At 40.8% G+C, this 25,358-nt stretch overlaps 1 protein-coding gene across 18 annotated transcripts in view; it reads right to left on the bottom strand.

The window, feature by feature from the left end:
• Positions 1-25,358, bottom strand: part of dmd (dystrophin) — a 1,983,813-nt gene that overhangs the window by 42,514 nt on the left and 1,915,941 nt on the right. For all 18 annotated transcript variants that reach the window (XM_072585000.1, XM_072584994.1, XM_072584999.1 and 15 more), the window contains one exon: positions 17,441-17,506. In XM_072585000.1, coding sequence (XP_072441101.1) covers positions 17,441-17,506 — 66 coding nt within the window. The remainder of the gene's footprint in view (positions 1-17,440; positions 17,507-25,358) is intronic.

The raw sequence follows: 25,358 nt of genomic DNA, 5'->3' as shown, positions 1-25,358 counted from the left end.
TGTAATCATCACTGCATTGATACTCAGCCGAGCCATTGACATTTAAAATACTTACTAATAAAAGTCACTTCTGCTATTACACTGTAAATAATGCATATTTTGACATAAAGATTAGCCTCAAGATAGCACTACACAGAAGTACCATTACCAATGTTAGCTCTTATCAACTCTCCCATTTTACTCAGGATGCTTGGTGATGATAGAGATTCTGAGCAAACAGTAAGCCAACATATGTCTTTGAACCCAGCAAGTTAGCAGAGTCTAGCTGCAAACAACCCAATGCAGGACTTTTATGTCCTCTCATGAAATGCCATTGGGGTACAATTTTACAACACTGTTAGCCTTCTAGGAGCTACCTAAAACAAACAGAGTCATTGCAGTTAAATGCAAAACTGCTTTCAACTATATCCCCACTCATACTTTCAGGGCCACTGCATTGTCATCATTGATTGATGACCTTGGCTGCTTCATAGCTCAGGGGGACTCATGGGAATTCAAGCAAACTTTTGTGACTATTATTCACACTTACACAGTGCCTTTAATGTAGTCAAAGATCTCATTGCACTTTCCCATGCTGACTTCTGGTCGATCCTGGATCAGCTAAAGGAACTCATAGGAAATTAACAGCTGGGACAAAACGATACGGTGGCTCAGTGGTTAGCACTGCTGTCTCACAGTGCCAGGGACCTGGGCTTGATTCCAGCCTTGGGCAAATGTCTGTGTGGAGTTTGCACATTGCCCCACTGACTGCATGAGTTTTCTCTGGGTGCTCCAGTTTCCTCCCACAATCCTAAGATGTGCAGGTTAGGCGAATTAGCCATGATAAATTGCCCATAGTGTTCAGGGATGAGTAGTTAGGTGCATTAGTCAGGGGTAAACAATAATAGGGGAATGGGTCTGGGTGGGACGCACTTCGGAGGGTTGGTGTGGATTCGCTGAGCCGAAGGGCCAGTTTCCACACTGTTGAGATTTTATGATTCGTATTGATGTACTTGGAAATGTAAAAGCAACTCTAAGTGATGTCATTCGCTTCTGAAACCATCAGCCATACACTTGTTACCTCAAGATTTCACTCAATTTGAACACAGTATTGGCAGGCCAGTATTGGAAATCATCTAATTCAGTACTGCTTGTGACCTAAGTCACACCTGGCTCTGTTCACCCATCACTCCTGTACTCACTGATCTACACTGGCTGCTCGTTAAGTAACACCTCAGTTCTAAAATTCTCATCCTGCTTTTCAAACAATCACATTTATTATGAATGCCACCAGTTGGTGGAGCGGTGAGTGCGCATGTGCAGGAGCCGGGTTTTGTTAACGTTAATATTAATGTCACACTAATACTATGTGCCGTGTCGTGGAGGTGCCGGTGTTGGATTAGGGCGGACAAGGTTAGAGGTCACACGACACTAGGTTATAGTCCATCAGGTTTATTTGAAACCACAAGCTTTCAAATTGCTGATCCTTCGTCAGAAGAGCCAAGCGTTTTGTCATAAGGAGGGGGGAGATCACTCCTTTGACAGCTGCAGTTAGAGGGAGCAGCAGTGGGGGACAGCCTGAGCTGCAGTTCTGGCTCACGGCCATGGTGTGCATGTCTGAGTGTGCGTCTCTCCCCAGCAAGGCAGCAGCAACAGGCTGAATGCACTGATGGAGTGGTGGTCAAGCATCCCCAAATTTAATCACTCAACCATTGACTCCTTTATTGGCTTTGAAGATAAGCTCTGGACTTCTCCCTACACATCCCGACCTTCCAACCCCTTTAAGACGCTCTCATCGAGAAAGTCTTTAATCATCGGACCCATCATCTTCAAATCTGGTTTGGAGTCAAATTTTGGTTTAAAATGCTCCTGTGAAATGTGTTTCATTATCTTAAAGGTGTAAGTAAGTACATGGTGCTAGCTTGTTGGTTGTATCATCAGCATGCTTTAATGAAGGGAAATACTAATTAGCAGTCTTCCTGGTCATGAACCATTCGTAGTCAAAGGCAGATTTGAACAGCTTGTGTGCACATTTGTCTTCACTTTGATGGAAGTTGTGTGTTTTGGGTATGGAAACACTCCAGATTTGTTACAGACTTTCCAATAACTGGACCTAGTCAAGTATCAGTGATAAGCTGTCTGTCTATCCCTTCAACAGAGGAATGCCACATGACACAAAACAGCATAACAATGGGAGAGTGGAGAGCAAATAAAAAATCAAAACTAGTTTTAAAAATATAAGAACTGGGTGCATGGCACAATCATCATTTGCACTCCAATAGGGTACCCAAATTTAGAAAGAAAATATGCATACTTTAATATGCTCAGAAAATAAAACCAGCAACAAGCCATTTTACAACATCAGGCCAACAACTGGGAACAGCATGTGAGAAATTAGGCTTTACGCTCTGCAAGATTTTCTAACCATTATTTTAAATGGTTAGAGAAACATGCAGAGTTGTGTTGCCAGCATGAAAGCTCCTCACCAGGAATGCCACAGGGATATTCCCCCTGAAAGGTTATTATAACCTCATTAGGGAGCTTTTAGTCCAGTCTGGCTCATTAACATCCGTTGATTATTTCCTGCTCCCTACTCCTTTTGTTTGAAAAGGTCTGTTAAATTGCAGTGGAATGAATTTTAAGAATTTACTAAATCTGACACATGACGTATTCAAGACGAGGGTCGAGCAGTAGTTTCTTGAAATGACAATATGACCTTGGTGATTGAACCGTCAGGAGCAGATTGGAACTTCTCAACAATGCTGGGCTTTGCCTGTGGTGATAGTGGGAAAGGGGCATTGCTATTTTCAGTCAAAGAAAAATATTCGACAAGAGTCCATATCAGGTTGCAGACGCAGCACTGCCTCTTTGATGCTATGTTGAAGATGGATTCACACTCCAACAATGACTTTGAACCAGTAAAATGACACCAAGAAAATATCTGATGGTCCTTGTTTGTTTATATAAAAGCTACACTGAACATGAAAGGATCACAGAAACAGTCCCCTACTTTCAATTGCAAAGTACTGAAAGAACATGGATTTAAATTTTTCATTCATTTGACTGGTGGAAGTTCAGACACAGCAGCATGACTGGTGAGCAGTGTGGAGGGTGTCACTTGCTTCAATTTTATTGGTTGGAAAAGCCTGGGGCTTGAAGCTTTGAATAAACTACAAAGTATTTCCTGCAACCCAAAACAGCAAGCAAGAATCTGTCTATGACTCACTGAAGTATCCCTGTGGCTCAGTTGGTATCTCTCTGACTTCTGAGTTGGAGATTGTGGGCTTAACTTCTACTCTAGTACTTCAGCACAGCTCACAGTTCTAAGCTCACACTCTAATGCTGTATTGAAAAATGCTGCACTGTCAGAGGTAGCACCTTTGGGGTGAAACATTAAATTGTTCGGCAAAAGTGGGTACTGCCGATGCCGGAGATTATAGAGTTAAGATGAGAGTGGTGCTGGAAAAGCACAGGTCAGGCAGCATCCAAGGAGTAGGAAAATCAATGTTTCGGGCAAAAGCCCTTCCAGCACCACTCTAATCTTGACATTAAATTGCTATTCTGTCTATCCTCAAGTGAACGTAAAAGATCCGAATACAATATTTTGATGGAGAAATATGCCTTGTATCTTGGCCAATATTTATTCCTGAACCAATGTCACCTTACTGTTTGTGGGCAATTATTATGTGAAAATTGGCTACAACTTACTCTGGGGTATCCCGAGATCATGAAACGCAAGATAAATGCATAAATTTTAATGAATAGAAAAGTGCAAACGGTTGCATGCATCCATTATGTGACAGAAGTGTTTAATAGGAACAGACACCAAAGGAGATGCCCACAAACAGGTTTTTCAAGTGGCTCTGCCAACCTGTTGACCGAGTCCCTTTCTTTCCTGCATTTTCTTTTCCCTACAAAATCTTCTCAAATCGGAATAGGTGTATAATGTGCAATGCAAAGTGCCATGATGTGCTAACAAGCTGACACAAGATTGGGTGAAGTCAAGTTAGACCTGTGCAAGCAACAGGGCAGCTAAACAATGTTGGCCTCATTGTAGCTATAGGAGGACTACGTTACTGCCCATTACATGTTATATTGATAGTGAGGCAAGTACTGCTAATAGTTCATTTGATGCAGAGATTTTATGCATTGTAATAATAAAATATTGTTTCTGGCGTTCTAATGTCTGACAAAGGGATCCGCTTATCAAATTAATTTAAAATAAACGCACCCTCACATGTTTTCCAAACTATTGGCTCAAGTTCACACTTGATAAACAGACACATTAAGAACATTATGACTTTCACAAGAATGAAAACAAAACAAATAGGATCCTCCAGGAAAAAGGGATCATTGCATGCCGGAATTTCAAATTCAGTTTGAGGATGACAGATGAGACACCCACATTAGCAGTCTGGCGTTAAACATGAGGAAAGATTTGTCCCTTGTGGGACAAGTATGACTGGGCAGGAAAACTGAAAGGTAGGACAGTCAATGAGCAATGGCAGATGTTTAATCAGAAATGCATTTCCTCCCAAATAAAACATATTCCAGAAAGGTAGAAAGAGGTGTAAAGCCATCCATAGCTAAGCAAATTAGTTAAAGATAACCAGAAAACAAAATGCTAAAGACATACCATATGGCAAAGGAAGGGGCAGGTTGGAAGATTGTTGTTCTTTTAAAGTCTCCCGAAGTTTTTCCTCACAAAGTAATCAAAGGAGCAAAGGTAAATTATGGAAGAAATCTAGTGTAAAATCTAAAAACGGATAGCAATAGCTTCTATGAGTAAATAAGGAAACAGAGTAGCTGAAGTGACTATTGGAGGATGAGAATGGAGAGTTAATAGCAAGGAGCACAGAAATGGTGGAATTGCTGAATCAATATTTTGCCTCAGTTTTCACTGTGGAGGACACAAGAACCATCCCAATAATAAGTGGTAATGCAGAGGTTATAGAAAAGGAGAAACTGAGAACAATCATCACACTTAAATCATTCTACTTGACTGGGCAATTCCACTTTATATACGATTAAAACTCATGCACTCCTGATTGTACATGCCTTAACATTTCGATCAAAAACAGCGAGCAATTAGCCTAAGTTCACATCATTACTATGAATTCTACGTAGATGCCGTCAGCAAAGGCAAACTGTGCTGCCTGCAGATTCTAATTTAATGATTTTCCCACTTAATTGGGCATGTTTAAGATGCCAGAGAATATTTAAGCTTTGCCCAATAGTAAAAGCAGGTATGTTGTTAATACAGTAAACCAGGGTTATGTGCTCAGCAAAATGAAAACAATTACTACGAGTTCCAATAACCACAGCTGTTATATTGATTAACATAGTTTACACTGTAAAAGAGGAAATCGTACATCATTTAAACAAAGATTTATCCAGGCCAGCATTTTAGAGAATTTCATTAAAATGCTGATTGCTTTATTGAAGCCAATCAACACACAAAAACACACTATAAATGGCAGTAAGTGATTCCTTTGTTCAGTGCTCTCTGAAATGCTGGTTCTGACCTTTATTATTGGAAGCCACTGTCTGCTTTGACACTGACAAAGTGCTGAGCAAACTACTGGGACTGAACGCAGACACGTCCCTAAGTGTCCTACATCCTAGGGTCTTAAAGAAAGTGGCAGCAGACAGTCAAATCCATTGGTTATGATATTCCAAAATTCCTTTGATGCAGGTTCTAGTGGATTGTTAAAATACAAATATACTGCCCATGTTCAAAAGGGAGAGAGGCATAAAGTAGGAAACAATGGACCAGTAAACATGTCATTAGGAAATTGTTATAGTCCTTTATGAAGGAAGTAACAACATTGGGAAAGTCTGCATCTGAGCCAGCATAGTTTTATGAAGGATAAATCGTGTTTGCTCAATTTGCTGAAGTTCTTTGAAAATATAACAAGCAAAGTGGATAATGGGGATCCTGCAGATCTAGTATATCTGGATTTCCAGAAGGCATCTGATAAGGTGCTGCACAAAAAATTAATATACAAGCTAAGATCACATGGGTTAGGAGTAATGTATCAGCTTGGACAGAAGATTGGCTAATAAAAAAACAGAAGCAGAGTTGGGATAAATGGACCTTTTGCTGGTCGGCACGATGTAACTAGAAGGGTACCACAGGTTTGGTCCTTGTGTCTTAACTATTTAGAATCTGCACTAAGGACTTGGGTGCATGGATACAAGGTAATATTGCCAAAATCCCAGACAACATTAAATAGGTGGGAAAGTAAGTTTGAATGAAGAAATAAGTTTACAAATGTAAATGGATAGGTTGAGTGAATAGCCAAACAATGAGTGCATTTGAGGCAGTTCACAGGAGGTTCACTCAATTGATTCCAAAAATTAAGAATTTTGTCTTCTGAAGAGACATCAAGTAGTTTAGATCTACGCTATCTAGAGTTAAAGAGAAGAAGTGATCTAGATCAGATACATAAGATACTAAAGATGATTGACAAAATAGATGTACATAGGATGTTTCCACTTATGGGGCAATCTCCAATAGAAGATCATAGTTCATCATTAAGAGGTAGCATATTACATCGGAGATGTAGGAGAAATTACTTCTCTCATTATAATGAATGCCAGGACATTGTGTAAATTTGAGGAGAAGACAGGCAGCTTTTTAATTAGTAACAGGTTGAAGGGTTATGGGGAGTGGGCAGGAAAGTGGAATGGAGGCTGAGATGAGATCATCCATTAGCACATTGACTGGCAGAGCAGGCTCAAGGGGCTGAACTGCCTACTGGCATTTAGTAGAATTGTATCAAGAATATTATTTCTAAGCGATTTAATTAACATGTATCCAATGCCACAATTATATCCACACTAAATGTTCAGTCACCTTTTCCCTTTGTCTCATGATTGGACTGTAATCCATTCCTGGACATTATTGTTAACTAATATTTATAGGGTACATTTCACATTAAAAGTTTCTGGTTTCTGTCAATTGTATGCAACAGAGCAACTGATTTAATTTAAGGTATTACAGAAAAGCAAGGAGGTGTACAAATGTAATCAGATGATGCCAGATCTCATGTTTATAACAGAGCAATCTGTATGATGAGGGAATCGTATTAACCAACAGCAATTAACAACTCTGATAATTTAAATAAATGCAGTTGCTTCTGTCCTGAGTATTAATAGCTGCCACATTTTGTATGGCAGTGGCAAATAAAAGCTCCCAAATAAACTTTTACTGCTCACTGCTTGATCTATCAGAAAAGCTATCAATTCAACATCATCACATGACCTGAATTACTTAAGTGCAGTGCACAGTATACATACATAGAGTCGGAGATGTACAGCATGGAAATAGACCCTTCAGTCCAACTTGTCCCCATGCTAACCAGATATCCGATATAAATCTAATCCCATTTGCCAGCATTTGGCCCATTTCCCTCTAAAACCTTCCTATACATATCCAGAGATATTGCAACTAATGACAAGAGCCTGACAGAATCTTGGTTTAAAATGAAATGTATTATATATTGTCCACATTCTGTCAACAAATGAACAAACAGCATCAACACATCCTCACAGAAAATATGTTGTACTGGGTTAAATCTAGCAACCCTCGGTTATCCAGAAACATACATTGTAAGACAAAGCAGAAAAATAAAGCTTATGACAATCTCAAAAAAGTTGGAAACATCGATGGGCATAGAAATTACACGAGTGACATGAGAAAGGAAATTAGAAAACCAAACAGAGAATAAGAAAAGTATTTGCTGGTTGAATTAAGGAAACTACAGTGTACATAAGGATCAAAAGAATGACTGAGGAATTGATTATAGATCAAGAGTATGGTGCTGGAAAAGCACAGCAGGTCAGGCAGCATCAGAGGAGCAGGAAAATCGACAAAGGGCTTTTGTCCGAAATGTCGATTTTCCTGCTCCTCAAATGCTGCCTGACCTGCTGTGCTTTTCCAGCACCACACTCTTGACTCTAATCTCCAGCATCTGCAATCCTCACTTTCGCCTAATTGATTGCAGATGTTCAATGTAATTTGTACATGGGTGCAGAAAATGTGGACAGGGCTCTGCACTATAGTTTGTTTTTGCTTTCACAAGGAGGGATGATGCAGATATTCTAGTTGAAGAGGAGAAACTTGAAATATTAAAAATAAGCATCATACGCAGAGAAATACCAGAGGGACTGGACAAATCACCAGGACCTGATGAATAGGCTGAGAAAGGAAGTCAAGGAGGAAACCTTGGTGCTGAGGGGCTCATTTTCCAGATTGAATTCCATTTGCCACTTTTCTACCCACTCAACCAAACCATGGATATTTTCTTGTCGTCAACAGCCTTCCTCTTCATTATCAACTATGTGGCCAATTTTTGTGTCATAATTTTCCACTCCTCATAAGATATCAGATGATTGAAGGTATGCAGACATCAATTATTCAAGAAGGGTGTGAGTGAGAGGTTGAGTAATTAGAGACTGGTCAGACTGATGGTGGGCAAATTGGTTGAATCAACACAGAGATAGGACTACCTAGGCGCAGATGGGCAGGTTTTAAAAACTTCATTCAATTTCTTCGAGGATGTAACAAGGTGAATTGATGAGTAGATGTGTAGATGGATTTTAGTGAGGCATGAGTTAGATGTCACATACCCGCCTGCTCAGAAAAGTTACAGACCCTGGCATAAACAGCAATGTAGCAGGAAACTAAAGTGGATGAATTTTGTTGCAAATGGAAAGCTGCTCCCAGTGGTATTTCACAGACCTCAGTTTTGGATCCCTTGCAGTTTGAGGTATACATTAATGATTTAGACTTAAATGTGGTAGGTTTGATTGGGAGGCTTGCAGATGACACAAAGATTGGCTACATAGTTGACAGTGAAGAGGACGGCTATTGAGTATAAGAAAATAATGGCTTGGTTGAGGCGGTGGAACCATGGGAAATGGAATTCAATCTGGAGCAATGCAAAGTTATGCACTTGGTGAGGGAAAACAAAGCAAGGGAATGTACAATAAATGGGATGGTATTGGGAGAGGTAGAAGCAGTGAGATATCTTTGAGCGCAGGGACACAGATTCTTGATGCAAAAGAATTAGGAAATTGATTCCCAAGTCTATTTTGGTATGTCTCTATTCGCCTGATCTCTGACTCTGCTGCAATTAGAGGAAGACAAGTGAATACTATAAGGATATACAGAACTTATCTACACAGTGGAAATCCTGTTGTTAGCTTATTGCTCTTAGCTTCTCCACCTTGGTTGATATACAACGAAAAATTTGCCCACATTTCACTTGACCGCATATAGGTTCGAGCTATTTACCAGCCTAATTACTTCAGTTGGGCTGATACAGCAAGTGGATAGGGTGATTCGTGATAACCTGCCACCTGGTTCTGGTCCATCTATTTTGAGGTTCTTAGTAGGGAAGTGAATCTGAGGTGGCAATTGTACCTCTACAGGGTACTTTGATTTTCCAGGCAAACATACACCACTAGTGACATAAGGTCAGCAAAACAATCCCAGAATAATAATACCTTAAGGCTCCCAAGAACGTACATGGTTTAAAACGATGAATATTTAAACCATAAAGTTGAGCAACAGGGGAGGTACCACAATGTCCTCAGATTAAGAATATGTAAAATCAATGCTCATGTGAAGAGGTGGGGTTGGCTGCCCTATTTTTAGCTTGCCTTTGATTGATTGCAACAAGTATTTTTGTTTTGTTTTTGGCATAAAGCAATCACACTTCAATTAAATTAGGTTAAACAGATTGAAATGAAAGAGAGTCATTTCCAATCTTTTCCTGAGTGAAAGTAATTGGAGCTTTACTAACTTGAAAACACAGGAAAAAAATAAGAAATACCAAACACAAACAGAGATAATAAAGTTATTTTTAAAAAGAAAAAGGTGAGTGCGGGGGTGAGGGTACCTAGAGCAACAGGGATAACAAAAGTAAATAGAGTTACAAATCTCAACAGTCTGTTGGATTGTGAGAATGAAAAAGACCTGAATCCAACAGTTTAACTTCTGCTTATTTCTTTCATAATGACAAAACGTGCGGATAGTATCGTTCCAAACTGCTTTCCCTGGTTAGTTCCTGAGCTTGACAGAGAGGGGTAAGCGGAAAGCTATCTGTGTCCTTGCTGTTACCAGTTCATGTTGCTTTCTCCTTTGTTGCTTAAAGGCTGTTGTTAGTATTGTTTTCCTTTGCAGGTAATGGTGCCTGTCCCATTGATTCATTCCAAATTGAATAGGTATAACCAACCTTTCATCTTTCAATGCAAGCTCATCATGCATGCGGGAACAAAACAAGGGATACAGTTTCCTTGAAGCCGCGCTCAGTTTCAGTGCCTCCTGATTAAAATGATAACTACAATGCAGCCGATTGTATATATTCCCAAGTTGCTGGGCTCTTCAGGTGATCACAGTTGCCATTTTACATGAGTAGTGCCCTTTCCAAAAAAGTTTTTATTTCAAAAAAGTTAAAAGTATTAAAGTGAAATGATAGAAGTTGAATACAAATAGTCCATTGTAACATCAGCTATGATTTCTTCGGGAGATCACATTTTTAAAAAAAATTCATTCACAGGATGTGGGCATTACTGGCTGGGTCAGCACTTATTTCCCATCCATAACTGCCCAGAGAGCAGTTAGGTGTGTCAACCACATTGATGTGGGTCTGGAGTCACATGCATTCCAGGCCAGGTAAAGGCTACAGTTTCCTTCCTTAAAAGGACACTGGTGAACCAGATGGGTTTTTACAACAATTGACAATGGGTTCTTGGTCATCACTAGATCCTTAAATTTCTGATTTTGATTTTTTTCCTATTGAATTCAAATTCCACCATCTGCCATGGCAAGATTTGAACCCGGGCCCCCAGACCATTACTTGGGTCTCAGGATTAACAGCCTCGTGATAATACCCCTTGCCTATCACCTCCCCTTTGGAAGCCACTAAAGCCAGCGTATAAATGGGAATCCTGTGACACCATAATTCTAGACCTAGTCGGTAACCTTAGCTGTCTGCCAACAATCACCCTCATGAAGAATGCTCACATTGAAAAGCATTAGAAGGATGCCAGCTACTGCAGAAATAGACAAGGGATTACACTTTCAGGCAGTAGAATTGCAAAACAGGAGGAAATATTCAAAAGTAACAGTATCGCCCCACTCTTCCCAAAAACATCGTAGCAGCTGAATTTGTGAAGAGCATCACAACTAAACAGCAAGTTGAAGTGATTTTCCTATGCTATAATCCTCATTAATTAATTAGAGTACTCACGGCTAAAAATAAATGACATTTAACCCAAGATTGCAAAAATCTTTATTGCTTAAATTTCTGTTGTCAGGAGACTCAATTAGTGAGTTTCAGCAATTGCTTATAATTGATCTTTATGTCAACTAACACCTATTATTTTCAACTTCAGAAATGCAACCTGTAATCTACCCTAATTTAATGCTTTATCCACGCTCTCTGTTGTACATAAAACAACCTTCTTTATTGTGGGAGGAAGAGGGGCAGATAAAGCCAAGCATCTAAAGCTGCACAACCTCATTTCCAGGTCCTTGTACAATGCAAATGCAAGTATAAAAGTGCCTCTGGCTAATGTTTTCCTTATTTTATTTCATGTGTGATGCTAACAAAGCTGTGGTTAACTACCATCCGATGGTCTTAACGAACACAATTACCAGATCTCTACCTGTAATCTTTGTGATTTAAAGAAAGATCATTCTTTAGAGGGCCAGCATTTATTGCCTGTCCCTGCGTGATCTCTAGTTAAGAGTCAACCACATTGCTGCGGGTCTGGAGTCCATGTAGACCAGACCAAGCGAGATGGCAGTTACCTTTCCAAAAAGACATTATGGAACCAGATAGGTTTTTCCTGACAATGGATTCATGGACATCATTAGACTCTCAATTCCAGATTTTTACTGAATTCGAATGCTGCCATCTACTGTGATGGGATTCCAACCTGGGTCCCCAGAACACTACCTGATTCTTTGGATTAACACTCCAGAAATACGACTACACCATCATGTCTCCTTAATGAAACCTGCTCCTCCGATTGTACTAGATCGAGAATTCCTGAGCAGCCCCACTGATAACATTTACTGACCTTTCCGAAACAATACCCCATTCTGACTTAAGAGATTCAGAGGCCATACTGCTCATTTCTTTGAGTGGCAGAGGTTGTGGAGTTGGGAAGTACAGCAGATGCAAACTTTGGGAGTCAATACAATGCATTCTGTTGATTCCTCACCAGTAATAGAAGGAGGGAATGAGATCAGGTATGGAGATGACGATTGAGAAAATTTCTTTAATACTGTTGAATTTCTTGAGCACTGTTTTGGTACATACATCCATCCTGGAGTTTTTGAGGGGTCACTCGGTGAGCCACTTATTGCCTTTTTCTTGGCTGTTATGGCGGCTGATCTGGTAAAGCTTCTGGCTAGTGATCATCTCAAAGATCAAGATGGTGGCATCATTTACAGGCATGGGGAAACTGATTTTTTTTGTTCAGGATGCTCATTATTTAGCACTTAGGGGCCACAAAAGTTGCCTGAGATAGGTCAGCTCATACTGCAGGCCATATATATACTTTGACTGGAGCTGGGTAAATCCTTAGTTAACAGCCCTCATCTGATTTTACAAAGGGCAGAAGACCTTTAACGAAAGAGGTTAACTGGAATCAAACAACCATGGCCAGTGTGTTCAGTATGACTCCCAAGATGAGAAGTACTGACAAGGGCAACTACACAAGAGTTCACTTGGCAACACAAATTGAGAGGAAAGCTGAAATAGATTAACAACATAGTCTGAATTTCGACATGGCCTGAACAGTTATTAATCATACATCATTCTTCGTAATGCGCTGTGATCTGAAATACCTTGGGCACACTGGACAGCAGAACTCAATCACAAACTCTAATGCAATGATTTGTGATGATGCTGTCGCTTTAACGTTTTTTTTTTAAAAAGAGAGGTCGTAAAGGCAGAGGTGCCGAAATGTCTTGGAAAGAGCCTAGGTTAACAATGGCAGGGGAGTGGCCAGTTCTCCAAGTTCAGGGTTTCCTAGTTTGGTTTTGGCAGAGAAACTGCTGGCAGCAGGCACAGAAGCTGCTGCAGAGAAAAGGTTCCATGCTTCAGCAGATGATCCCTGGTCTTTCTGAAATCTCTCCTACCTGTAAGAACATGTTTTTGAATTTACCTTTTGCCAAGGGGTGTGTTTATAGGATGTTATGGGAATTGGAACAGCTCCTTTGTTAAGTTATGGTATCAAGTTGATTGAGTTTTCAACTAGTTATTCTAAATTCTGTTTTCTTTTGTTTGTGTTTCAACTGTAGTGGTTAAATAAATTCTGCTTTGCTTAAAGCCAAGTGGTTTGACCATCTGCAGCACACATGGAATAGCCACTTCACATCTGCCTTTAAAATAAGAAAAGTTAGGGTCTAGACTCCCTTCTTGAAATACTTCGAGGGGGGTCTGGCCTGGTCCTTAACAGATTTATACTAAATGTTTCATGTCCTTGTAATTAATGTAGCATTACTGTGCAAGAAAATTTGAGTTTGCAAATATAATAGATCATTTCTGACAACCATTAAATACAAAGTGTGCTCAACTATCATACATACTCTTGAGTTGTAAGCCCAAACTTCACTTCAGTGATCCAAACAGTATAAGATCAAGCACATTAGGGCAGGTCTGAGCAAGTATTACACTTCTGGAGGAGCCATCTTTCAGATGCGTCTTTAAATTAAGGACCTGGCTGGTCTATCACAGAGTCATCAAGATGTACAGCACGGAAACAGACTCTTCGTCCATGCCGACCAGTTATCGCAACCCAAACTAATCCCACCTGCCAGCACCCAGCCCATAACCCTCCAAACCCTTCCTATTCATATGTCCATCCAAATGCCTTTTAAATGTTGCAATTGTCCGCGCCTTCACCACTTCCTCTGGCAGCTCATTCCATACATGTACCACCCTCTGTGTGAAAAAGTTGCCCTGTAGGTCTCTTTTATATCTTTCCCCTCTCACCCTAAACCTATGCCCTCCAGTTCTGGACTCCCCGACCCCAGGGAAAGAACTTGGTCTACTTATCCTATCCACGCCCCTTGTGATTTTATAAACCTCTGTAAGGTCACCCCTCAGCCTCCGACGTTGTGTGAAAAAGGCCTAGCCTGTTCAACCTCTCCCTACAGCTCAAATCCTCAACCCTGGCAACATCCTTGTAAATCTTTTCTGAACCCTTTCAAGTTTCACAACATCCTCCCGATAGGAAGGAGACCAGAATTGCACGCAATATTCCAAAAGTAGCCTAACTAATATCCTGTACAGCCGCAACATGATCTCCCAACTCGTGTACTCAAAGCACTGACCAATAAAGGAAAGCATACCGAACGCCGCCTTCACTATCCTACTTACCTGTGACTCCACTTTCAAGGTCTCTTTGCTCAATGACACTCCCTAGGATCTTATCATTAAGTGTACAAGTCCAGCTAATACCTGCTTTCCCAAATGCAGCACCTCACATTTTTCTAAATTCAACTCCACTTGCCACTTCTCATCCTATTGGTGTATCTGATCAAGATCACATGATCTCAAAAGATCCCATGGCTCAAAGAAGAGTAGGGGTGCTCGCGATGTTGCGGCGAATATTCATTCCTGAACAATCAGCGCTTGCTCTTGGTGGTACGTGGCTAGTGACAAACGTACGCTACATTTTGTCTGAATAATTCAAAAATATTTCAGAAGGTCAGAGGTTGTTTTGGGGCACCCTGAAATGCAAGTTGTTTTATTACACCCCCTCCCCCATACACCAAGGAAAAAAAAATGAAGACAGGTTCCACTGGATCCAGCAGCACACATTGCCACTCAAGTCCAAACTTACAGGTGTTCCCCTAGGAAGTTTAAATGTGAGTAGAACAAGGCTGTATTGGGTTTCTACATGGTAGTAACTGGTGACCCATGAGGAGGAAGATATTGCTGGTTGGACAGTCTGAGTGCACCCCCACTTGGTTGAGAAGTATATAGTTCTAGATGCCTGCATTCTGCATGTTGGAGTCCAACACTTTAACAGTATCAAGCGTAGGTGCAGAGATTGGCTGGTGCAGCAGGCAGAATGATACTGTTGGCACCTCAGCTGCAGGAATTCACTACCAAAATAAGTTGGTGACTGGAGGACAGCTTCATACCAGTACTGCATCACTGAGCATGGGACGACAGCTCGATCGGTATCCGGATTGGAGGGTACTTTTGGAAGATTAAGAGCAGTTTATGCTTCCACGGTGTTGTGGTGTGCCAAATTGTAGACGGTGCTCCCTTCCTGCTTTGAAAAGCTCATAATATTCCTGATGAAGGGCTTTTGCCCGAAACGTCGACTCTCCTGCTTCTCAGATGCTGCCTGACTGCTGTGCTTTCCCAGCACACTGAGTGACTCTGCTGCATCTGCAAGCCTTAACTTTCCTAGTCATAACTGAGAGTCAGTTAGGCACTCATTGATCTCAGAACAGTCATTAGATCTCGTTTCTTGTAGACATCTAAAGCTGACCTGTGTGCAGTACCAGTGTTATGGTCAGACAGACAGGGATAATCATGCTGTTATCCATCAAGAAAGCACCATGTGCTCCATCTCCATTAACCATTCAGGTTTCTGCATATGTGTTAGAAAGAAAGCAGAACTCAATTGACCATGCAATCACACAATATCAGCAATATCCAGTGGGACTACACATTGTGCGCCGGAACTGCCTATTGCTACTGCCAAAGCCAAAATGGTCTACGTTCACAGTCATTTTTACTGCTCTCAGAGAAGAAGCATATGACTAGTCTTATGAACCTTCCTATCAAATACAGATATTAAAGGAAAAGATTCTGTAATAAATATCACATGGAATACACTCAGCATTTTGCATGGTTATGCCGTACGAGTGGGCTTGCAGTTGCAGATCTGGAAAAGGTGTGGAATTGGTTTTATGTGCTGGTATGAATAAGAGTTTTCTGAATTTTTTGCAGACAGGAATGGTGAGGATGAATAATTGAGTGAAGATATAAACACCACTTTTTAATAAATTGGATAAGGTGCCCAAACGAAGAGACTTTTTGAGAACAGCACAAAACATCATTTGCAGGTTGGATTCGGCTGTCCTCAACAACCTCTTCCAAGTAGCTGCTGCTCCTCTAACTGATCACCTCCTTATGCCTTGGGTATCTTCCTGCTTTCAGGCCTCTTAAAGGAAGCCTCTCAGCTCTGATAAAGCTGTGCTACAAGTAGCATACAAACACAATCCTCAAATTCCAGTGGGAGGACACTGCAGTGAATTGATTGCCTTCCTGATGTTGGCCCTTAGTGCACATCTTGGGGAAACTGTGCAGAATCAAACCTTGGCTTTTTCAAAAATCATCTTCAGAAAAGGCCTTTCTGCATTAAGAAGTGGACTCCTCAAATTAAAATGGAAATTGAAACATTATCTTGAAGTGAAAACATCCCAGTGACTATCAGAAAAACAAGCATTCACTTGTTTCACATGCTGACAAGTTTTATGTTGAAAGAAGAAAATACTTTCCTGTTGTTATGGGAAGAATATTGAGCAAAGGAGCATGAATGGCCTAGAGAGTGGAATCAATGACTCTGTGGGCTTTGGGAATCTGAGTGCTCTGTCTTACATTGCTTTTCATGACACTATTGATTGCCCATCAGGAGGGTCACTGCAGATTAACTTAAGGTACGTACACCTGTGCAGCCATGATTTTCTAACAATGATAAGTATGCAGGTTTGGCTGTATATTCTGATCTGGAGGGATGAGTGCCACAGATGCCAAGTGTCTCTGCGGCTGCCTGACATGAACAAGCTCTCGTTGTAGTTTCACATCTTTTTACTAAATAATAAGCATGCGAAAGAATTTTCAATGACAGAAACATTTGAGCAGAAGTCAAAGTAATTGGTAATAATAGGGAAAATAGGTTTTCAAATATTTGTTAAAAATAAAGTTGCAACTGGTGCTATAATTGGCTATAATCTAAATCTTTTGCCTCTGTTTAGCCACATCCTTCAAATGCCTGTTTTACTAGACTGACAGATAATACAGCACAAATGAAACAAAAACAACAGACAACTTGCCATTTGATACATCTTTGCCTCTTTTGCACATGTTTGCTCAAATAAAGACAGTGCTGCAAAAGCCTGTTAGAAACTGTGGCAAGGAGTTACCAGAGATCCAGATTAATGAATCTCTGCCCTTAATTGACACTGGGTATTATACTTGAGCAACCAATGCACATTGAGAAAGCTACAATGTATTAATTTCTGTATTAAAACTTGATTCCAAAGATTAATAAATAAATCTGGATATTGAAATCCATGAAGAACCAAATTATATAGTCTGTTTATGTAATTTTTACATATAATGTCAACTTTCACTCGGTAATCCAACCTCCTCACAAAATATATGCCAATATTAAATTTCATTCAGATACATACATGCTTTCATTGGGTGAGATGCTGTCATTCAAATAAGATCCATTTCTGTTTTCCATCTCTGCTAGCCTGCAATACAAAAATCAGCAGAAGCTAAACAACTTAGTTAAAATATCTTGCCATTTAAAGACTTTGAAACAAAGCCCTCAGAATATAATTATGCCACAGGTATTAAGTACTGATCTCATCAGGGTTTGTAAAGGTTAAAAAGAAAAGACAAACATTCAGAATACGACATGTTCATCATTTGAGTAGTCCTTCCTCACACAACTAGTAAACCTGGCATCAACCTTTCATAATTTGGGGATGACTGAGCTCTCCACCTAATTCCCATGTAGGAAGGCACAGGAAAGATCTATTTTGAAAATAACAATAGCTAATTTTGTAGTACCTTTAACAGAATGAATCATCCCAAGGAGCTTCACAGCACAATACGAAATAAAGGATGTCACTGAGCCACATAGCATTCGGTCCGATGATCAAAATCTTGGTCGAAGAGGTAGTTTTAAAAAGGAGGAAAGCGACATAGAGAAGCAAGCAAGTGTATGGAGGACATTGAAAGTTTTGCCCAGTGAAGGCATCATGACCAATGGTGGGCCAACTACATTTGGGAATACAAAAGAATTAAAAGGTGATAGGAATGTTGAAGGATGACAGGTTGCAATAGATTTCAGAGATTTATGTATTGTTTGGAAGGGACGCTGTTTGGAGAAATATAGATATATTCATTGTACAAATGGGCTCTCAGTTTGGTGACACACACTTTGGGGAAGGGATTTTGTGTGCACTCTTTTGATACCTGGTGTCAGGAGTGGTGTAGTTCAAAATACATGGATTTTCACAGCTGTAGAAGAACCAATTACTGAAAGAAACAGCAGGGAAGTGAAAAAAAGAACAGCAGTCAGCAGCTCATAATTGGTGGTCAAGTCAAAATAGATGTGCATTTTCCACTCCTTGCTTCTCTGGAAAAGAAACACAGTTGGAATGGTTCCATTCTCTGTTTCAACACCATGTAACAGCTACAGAATTAATTGAAACACCTGAGCAAATAAGACCAGCAATGCTGCTATCAGTGCTGTGGAAAGGGTGCCACCAACTGTACTGCAGCCTAGAGCTCACTGAGCAGCAGAAAGGTCAGACAGCAGATATTATGTAAGTTTTGAAGATACACTTAGACCCAGAGTCATAAGAGGTGTACAGCATGGAAACAGACCCTTCAGTCCAACCTGTCCACGCTGACCAGATATCCCAACCCAATCTAGTCCCACCTGCCAGCACCTGGCTCATATCCCTCCAAACCCTTTCTATTCATATACCCATCCAAATGCCTCTTAAATGTTGCAATTGTACCAGCCTCTACCACTTCCTCTGGCAGCTCATTCCATACACGTACCATTCTCTGTGTGACATTACTTAGGAACTGTGTATAATCAACAAGTAGTCAGGGCAGAGGGAAATGATTAATCAGTATGTGACCACGTTGATATATCTAGCTGAATATGGAGAATGGGGACAACTCAAAGATAATTTCATTAGAATAGAACTTTCTTAGGCATAAGAAATGCAAGAGCACATTTGTGAGAAAGGCGAAAGTTACACTATTGACATGTGCAAAAACTCTGCAATTGTCAATCATCAGCTAGAGTGCATTAATGGTAGATTAGAGCCAGGGATTTGTATTATGCCGAGAGATATTCAATGAAAACAATGGGCAGGATGAAATTATCACAGAGGATGATGCACAAAAGAAAGGATGACTTATTCACTGGAGTAGTACCGGATAATTGGAGGAAGACGAATGTCGTTCCTCTGTTCAAGAAAGGGAACAGGGAAATCCATGGAAATTACAGACCAGTCTGTCTGACATCTGTGGTAAGCAAGGTACTGGAAACAATTCTGAAAGATAGGATTTATGACTATTTGGAAAAACACAGTTTGATTAAAGATAATCAAAACAGCGATGTGAGGGGTATGTCATGCCTGTTCTTGGGCCTCTGGTCTTTGTATTTTTATGAACGACTTGCATAAGGAAGTGGAAGGGTGGGTAAGTCAGTCTGCCGATGACACAAAGGTTGGTGGTGTTGTAGATAGTGTCAAGGTCTGTTGTAGGCTACAGCATGACATTGGTAGGATTAAGAGCTGGCTGAGAAGTGGCAGATGGAGTTCAACTTTCTTAAATGTGAAGGGAGTCACTTTGCAAGGTTGAACATGAATGCTAAATACAGGTTTAAAGACAGGATTCTTGGCAGTGTGGAGGAACAACAGGATCTTGGGGTCCACGTACAGAGATCCCTCAAATTTCCACCTAAGTTGATAAGGACTGTCAAGAAGGTGTATGGTGTTTTGGCTTTCATTAACAGAGGGATTAGGTTTAAGAGCTGCAAGATTTTGCTGCAGTTCTATAAAACCCTGGTTAGACCACACTTGGAATATTGCGTCCAGTTCTGGTCACCTCATTATAGGAAGGATGCAGATGCTTTAGAGGGTGCAGAGGAGATTTACCAGGATGCGGCCTCGATTGGAGGGCTTGTCTTATGAAAAGAGGTTGAGTGAGTTTGGGTTTTCACACTGGAGAGAAGAAAGAGAGGTGACTTGATAGAAGTGTACAAGGTAATGAGAGGCATAGATAGAGTAGATAACCAGAGACTTTTCCCCAGCGCAGAAATGGTTGTCACGAGGGGTCATAATTTTAAGGTGATTGAAGAAAGGTATAGGGGAGCTATCAGAGGCAGGTTCTTTATGCAGAGAATGGTGGGTGTGTGGAATGCACTGCCAGCGGTGGCAGTAGAGTCAGAGACATTAGGGACATTTAAGCGATTGCTGGACAAGCACATGTACGGCAGTAAGTTGAGGGGTGTGTCGGTTAGGTTGATCCTAGAATAAGATAAATGCTCGGCACAGCATTGTGGGCCGAAGGGTCTGTACTGTTCTATGCTCTATGTCCAACATGGAGAAACTATACTCCCATTCTAAGAAGCTGAGAAACTGAAGCAAAGCAAGCAAATAAAGATGACTGCTGCAGAGATATCAGTCTGTGATTCAGATAAATCAGCTTACTCTGTACAACAGGTTGGTATCATCAGGTCTCAGGGTAATATAATTGGTTCATGGCTGTTAGAATGTTGACTTCAGAAGGAGAGCATCAAGTGAATATAAACTGTCAGATAAACATTGATGCTTTGCACAACATCATGAGTTTTGCTGAACTGTGCAAAGTTACTCAAGTTTGAAAACTCAAACTGAAGTCCTTGAAGATATGTTCAAGGATTTCTGATAGAACTCATCCCAAGAACAAACAACGCCGAAGGACCAGTGCAATGGGTAGAATGAAAATCTGGAGTTCCAAATAGTGAACAACCCGCTTATCTCAGCTGAAGCAAGACTAAAGCTTGGACTAGTCACCCTACATATGCCAGACAAAAATGCAGGCCACTAAGTTGTTGACTGCTGAACAGATCCTACAAGATCCAGTTCTGAAGAAGGGTCACTGGACTCAAAACATTAACTCTGCTTTCTCTCCACAGATGCTGCCAGGCCTGGTGAGTTCTTCCATCAATTTGTTTTTGTTTTAGATTTCCAGCATCAGCAGTTCTTAATTTTATATTAGATCCTAAAAGATTACTCTGATGTATTTACAGGTTTTTGATGATTTCCTGATTCATATAATCTGAAAATAAGTGAGATTGAGAGATAAACTCAGCATCTCCTGTTGAGAGTTCTGGCTCCCCTCATGTCCAGCCCAAAAGGAGATAGAAACAATTGAAAACAAGGGAGTAATCAAGAAAGTGACAGTGCCTACTACCTGGATTAGCAGCAGTGACAACACCTTAAACACAGTATGTATAGATCCAAAGGTTCTCAATAAAGCTTTGAAAGATCACATTACCCAAGTCAGCATTGAAGAAAATTTGGCACAATTGGCCAAGTTTTGTCTTGACTTTGTTGGAGGATGGTTATCAGCAAATTAAGCTAGATGAAATCAGCAGCTTTTTAACTACACTGTTAGCACCACTTGGGAGATAGATGGTTGTTCATCCCATTTGACATTTCATACAGTTATAGAGTCCTAAAGCACGGAAACAGACCCTTTAGTCTATTTTGGTTGGCATGGACCAGTTTGATCGTCCAAGCTAACCCCATTTCCCTTCCAAACCTTTCCTACTCATGGATTTGTCCAAATGGTTTTTAAATGTTGTTAATGAACCCACCTCAACAACTTTCACTGGCAGTTCATTCCATATGCTTGGTGTTAAAAAAAAAGTTGCCCCTCAGGTTCTCTTTTATTCTTGCCCATCTAACCTTAAACTCATGCCCTCTAGTCCACGATTCCCCAACCCTAGGAAAAAGATGGAGTGCAATTACCCTATCCATGCCGCTCATGATCTTATATACCTCTTTAAAGGTCTCCCTCAGTCTCCTATGCTCTAAAGAAAAAAATCCTACCTTGTGCAACCTCTCCCTATAACTCAGGCCATTGAGTCCAGGCAACATCCTTATAAATTTCTTCTGCACTCTTTCCAGTTTAATAACATCCTTCCGATAGCAAGGTGACCGAAACGGAACACAATACTCTACGTGCGGCCTCACCGATGTCCTGTTTAACTGGAACATAACTTCCCAACTTCTATACTCAATGCCTGACTGATGAAGGCCAGCGTTCCAAAAGCCGCCTTCACTGCCCTGTCTACCTGTGACTCCACTTTCAGAGAACTGTGAACCTGAACTCCAAGATCCCTTTGAATTCAACTCCTTTGGAAGATAATCACTGAAGGAAGGACAAGATAGTCAGTGATCTTCCTGGCATGGAAGTTATTGTGGATAATCATATCTGTTGGTCACTGCAGCTCTGCTACAGCTTTTGTTTTGGCAGGATTCAGTTGAAGTCTTGTTGCTGTCAGTACATGACTGACATATCTGATGTTGGGCCCATCAATTAATGCTTTTCTTTTTCAGCTTCATGTTTGCCTTGAGAGCTCTATTGCAGTCTGATGGTCTGTGAGGGTGTCTTTATTCTATCTTCACAGCAGATAAGTTGACAATAAAGAGGTGTGTGAAATACTGAGGAGCTAAATTCAAGTTGCACTGAGCGCAGCTTTCGGGGCGATAAAAATCAATTTGTCTTGTGGTACAGCAGTAGTGCCTCGTCCTCTGGACCAGAAGGTCCAGCTTTCAGTTTACTTGCTTCAGAGATATGTCATGACCTTTCTGAATATGTTGACTAAAAAGCAGTTTCCATTTATTTGGGGATAGATCGGTGAAAGGGAAAAGTAGCCTGCATTAATGATGTACATGGTGTCGTGAATAACAAACCAGCTCCTGCTTCTTCTTTTGTCAGGTCAGTGTTTACTACTTGAACAAGCACAGTGGAAAAGCTGAACAACATGGGCAGCAAAGTTGTGATGACTTCAGGTTTGACAAGGATAGTATGTAAGAGACCAGCCAGGAGTAATCAAGTCTATAAACAAGAGTCGAAAAGTACGACACTGGAAAAGCACAGCAGGTCAGGCAGCATCTGAGGAGCAGGAGAATCAATAGTTCGGGCACAAGCCCTTCATCAGACTTATGCCCGAAAGTAGTTTATCCTGCTCCTCGGACGCTGCCTGACCTGCTGTGCTTTTCCAGCTCCACATGTTTTAACTCTGATCTCCAGCATCCACAGTCCTCACTTTCTCAAAGTCTATAAGTAACAAAAGTCTGGTTAAGGGTTTCATCAGCAGATAAACTGGTAAAGGGACAATGAAAGGGACTGTTATGAAGAAGAGTCACTGGACTCAAAACGTTAACTCTGCTTTCCAGAGAGTGCCAGAACTCTGCCAGAGAGTGGTGGGCCTGTGGAATTCATTGCCGCAGAGTGCAGTGGAGGCCGGGACGCTAAACGTCTTCAAGGCAGAGATTGATAGATTCTTGTTGTCTCGGGGAATTAAGGGCTACGGGGAGAATGCGGGTAAGTGGAGTTGAAGTGCCCAGCAGCCATGATTGAATGGCGGAGTGGACTCGATGGGCCGAATGGCCTTACTTCCACTCCTGTGTCTTATGGTCTTCCTCTCACAGATGCTGCCAAATGTACTGAGTTTTGCCAGCAATTTTTAGTTTTGATAAAAGGACAATGGTGAGTTATGGACTTGGAAACAGGGTATTGTACTGATGGCATGAATAGGAGGTCACAAGTTCATCTCAGCATCAACTGAGACATCAAGGCTGTGGATGAATTGGTTTCATCTCTCTTTGCCAGTGAGACTGAAGGAGTCGGTAACTAAGCAACAGAGTTTGGAACGGGTTCTAAAGCAATTACTTTAGATTTCCTAATACTTAAACTGGAGAAAATTTATGCTCATCCAGCACTGACTAAGTAATTTTCTTCTGCTTCCCTGGCCTACTGTCCCTGGTTACTCCTATTCCACCAAAGTGTCTTTTCATTGTGGTCCAATTTCTGCCACACAAAGGTCAGCCTATCCAACCTCACTGATTGTATTGAATGTCAGTTTTTTGCTGGCAATCATGCTGGCAAGGTAAGTCCCGTGACTCATTCCACCTTTCCAAAGATGTGCACTTCGAGAACATGGTGGGTAAAGGCTCCAACACCCATTAGGTGGACCTTGATTCCCTCAGAAATTCCAGCCACTAAACACCGTTTAGGTTTCCAATGGCTCCCACCAGTGCTTCCCAGTGAAATTACAATGGAAGAGCAACAGACATCTAGCAGACTTTTCAACTGTTTCCATTATAATTGATAGCTTCAAAAATGGGTTTCATACAGACTTGAAAAGGAAATGTTCTGAGAAAGAGCAGTAATTTCAAGTGGCCCACACAGGAACAGTGACTGGAATGGTCTTCCGTCCTGTACAATCATTTGGCTTCTTTCCTCGCGGTTAGTAGATTATTCTCATTCTTCAACTGACCCAGACATGTACCTCTGAAGGTAGGAGCCAGGTGGATGCTTAATCTCAGATACTATCAATGCCATCTAGCCTATCAGCTCGGAGGCAGAGGTAATTCACTTTCCATGCCCTAACTATGCTCGCAAGGAGATGCTGCAGCCTGTCTTGCATATTCCTTTTACAAGGAGCAGCTCAGATTAGAAATTGGTGTCTACTTTCATTTTGTTTTAAAAGTCAAACCCAGAACTAAAAATTACTCTCTTTGCATAATTATGGGTTAACTTTATTCCCAATAGATACTGTTTGTATTTTACATATTCCTGACGATACACAATCCAGTAAGAGGCAGCTAAACCCATTAAACATTTTATCCACCACAGGTTTTTTTTCTCTCCTAACATCTGACTAATGAATACAGTATCCTGATGTTGTGACAACATGGCTTTAAGATGAAAAGGAAACAGGTGATGCCTGACAGTGTATGTTTCTACTCAAGTCCCCTCCATAGTGATATCAATTAAAAGTAATAACAAGAGATTCTGACACGTTTTATCACGATTGGAAGAATAACTAGATTCTAAATGTTACCATTCATCGCAATTTTCTTAACCAGTTTACACTTAAACATTTGACTGTAACTACTTTAGATTAACTTGCATGAAGCGTATTAACCAACATTTAAATCAATTCTTCACATGGATCGGGAAAGCTTGTAAAAATCCTTGAATGTTAGTTTTTACAGTATTAATTTTAGGATAGTTCTGCTTTCTTTTCAATTTTTTTGTTGGCAATCTTTCAAGCCACTTTCCTTAACTTGATGCATTTTAGGCTACAGAACAAGGATAGCAATCCATTTCCAAACTCCAAAGACATCCGAGTGAAGAGTCTCATTGCTCCCATCAAGTTCGCCTTCCTTCTGAGAGAAATGCAGTCTCCCATCTCATTCTGGAATCCAGCATCCAGCCATAAAGTGAACCACACTATTAGCAAACTAACTTAAGGAGCCAAGGGTTCCAGACAGAAGGTTCAGGTTAAAGTCCCAC

This window comes from Chiloscyllium punctatum, chromosome 15 (genome assembly GCF_047496795.1).
Source record: "Chiloscyllium punctatum isolate Juve2018m chromosome 15, sChiPun1.3, whole genome shotgun sequence".
Lineage (NCBI taxonomy): Eukaryota > Metazoa > Chordata > Chondrichthyes > Orectolobiformes > Hemiscylliidae > Chiloscyllium > Chiloscyllium punctatum.
This window is presented reverse-complemented; position numbering and strand designations above follow the sequence as displayed.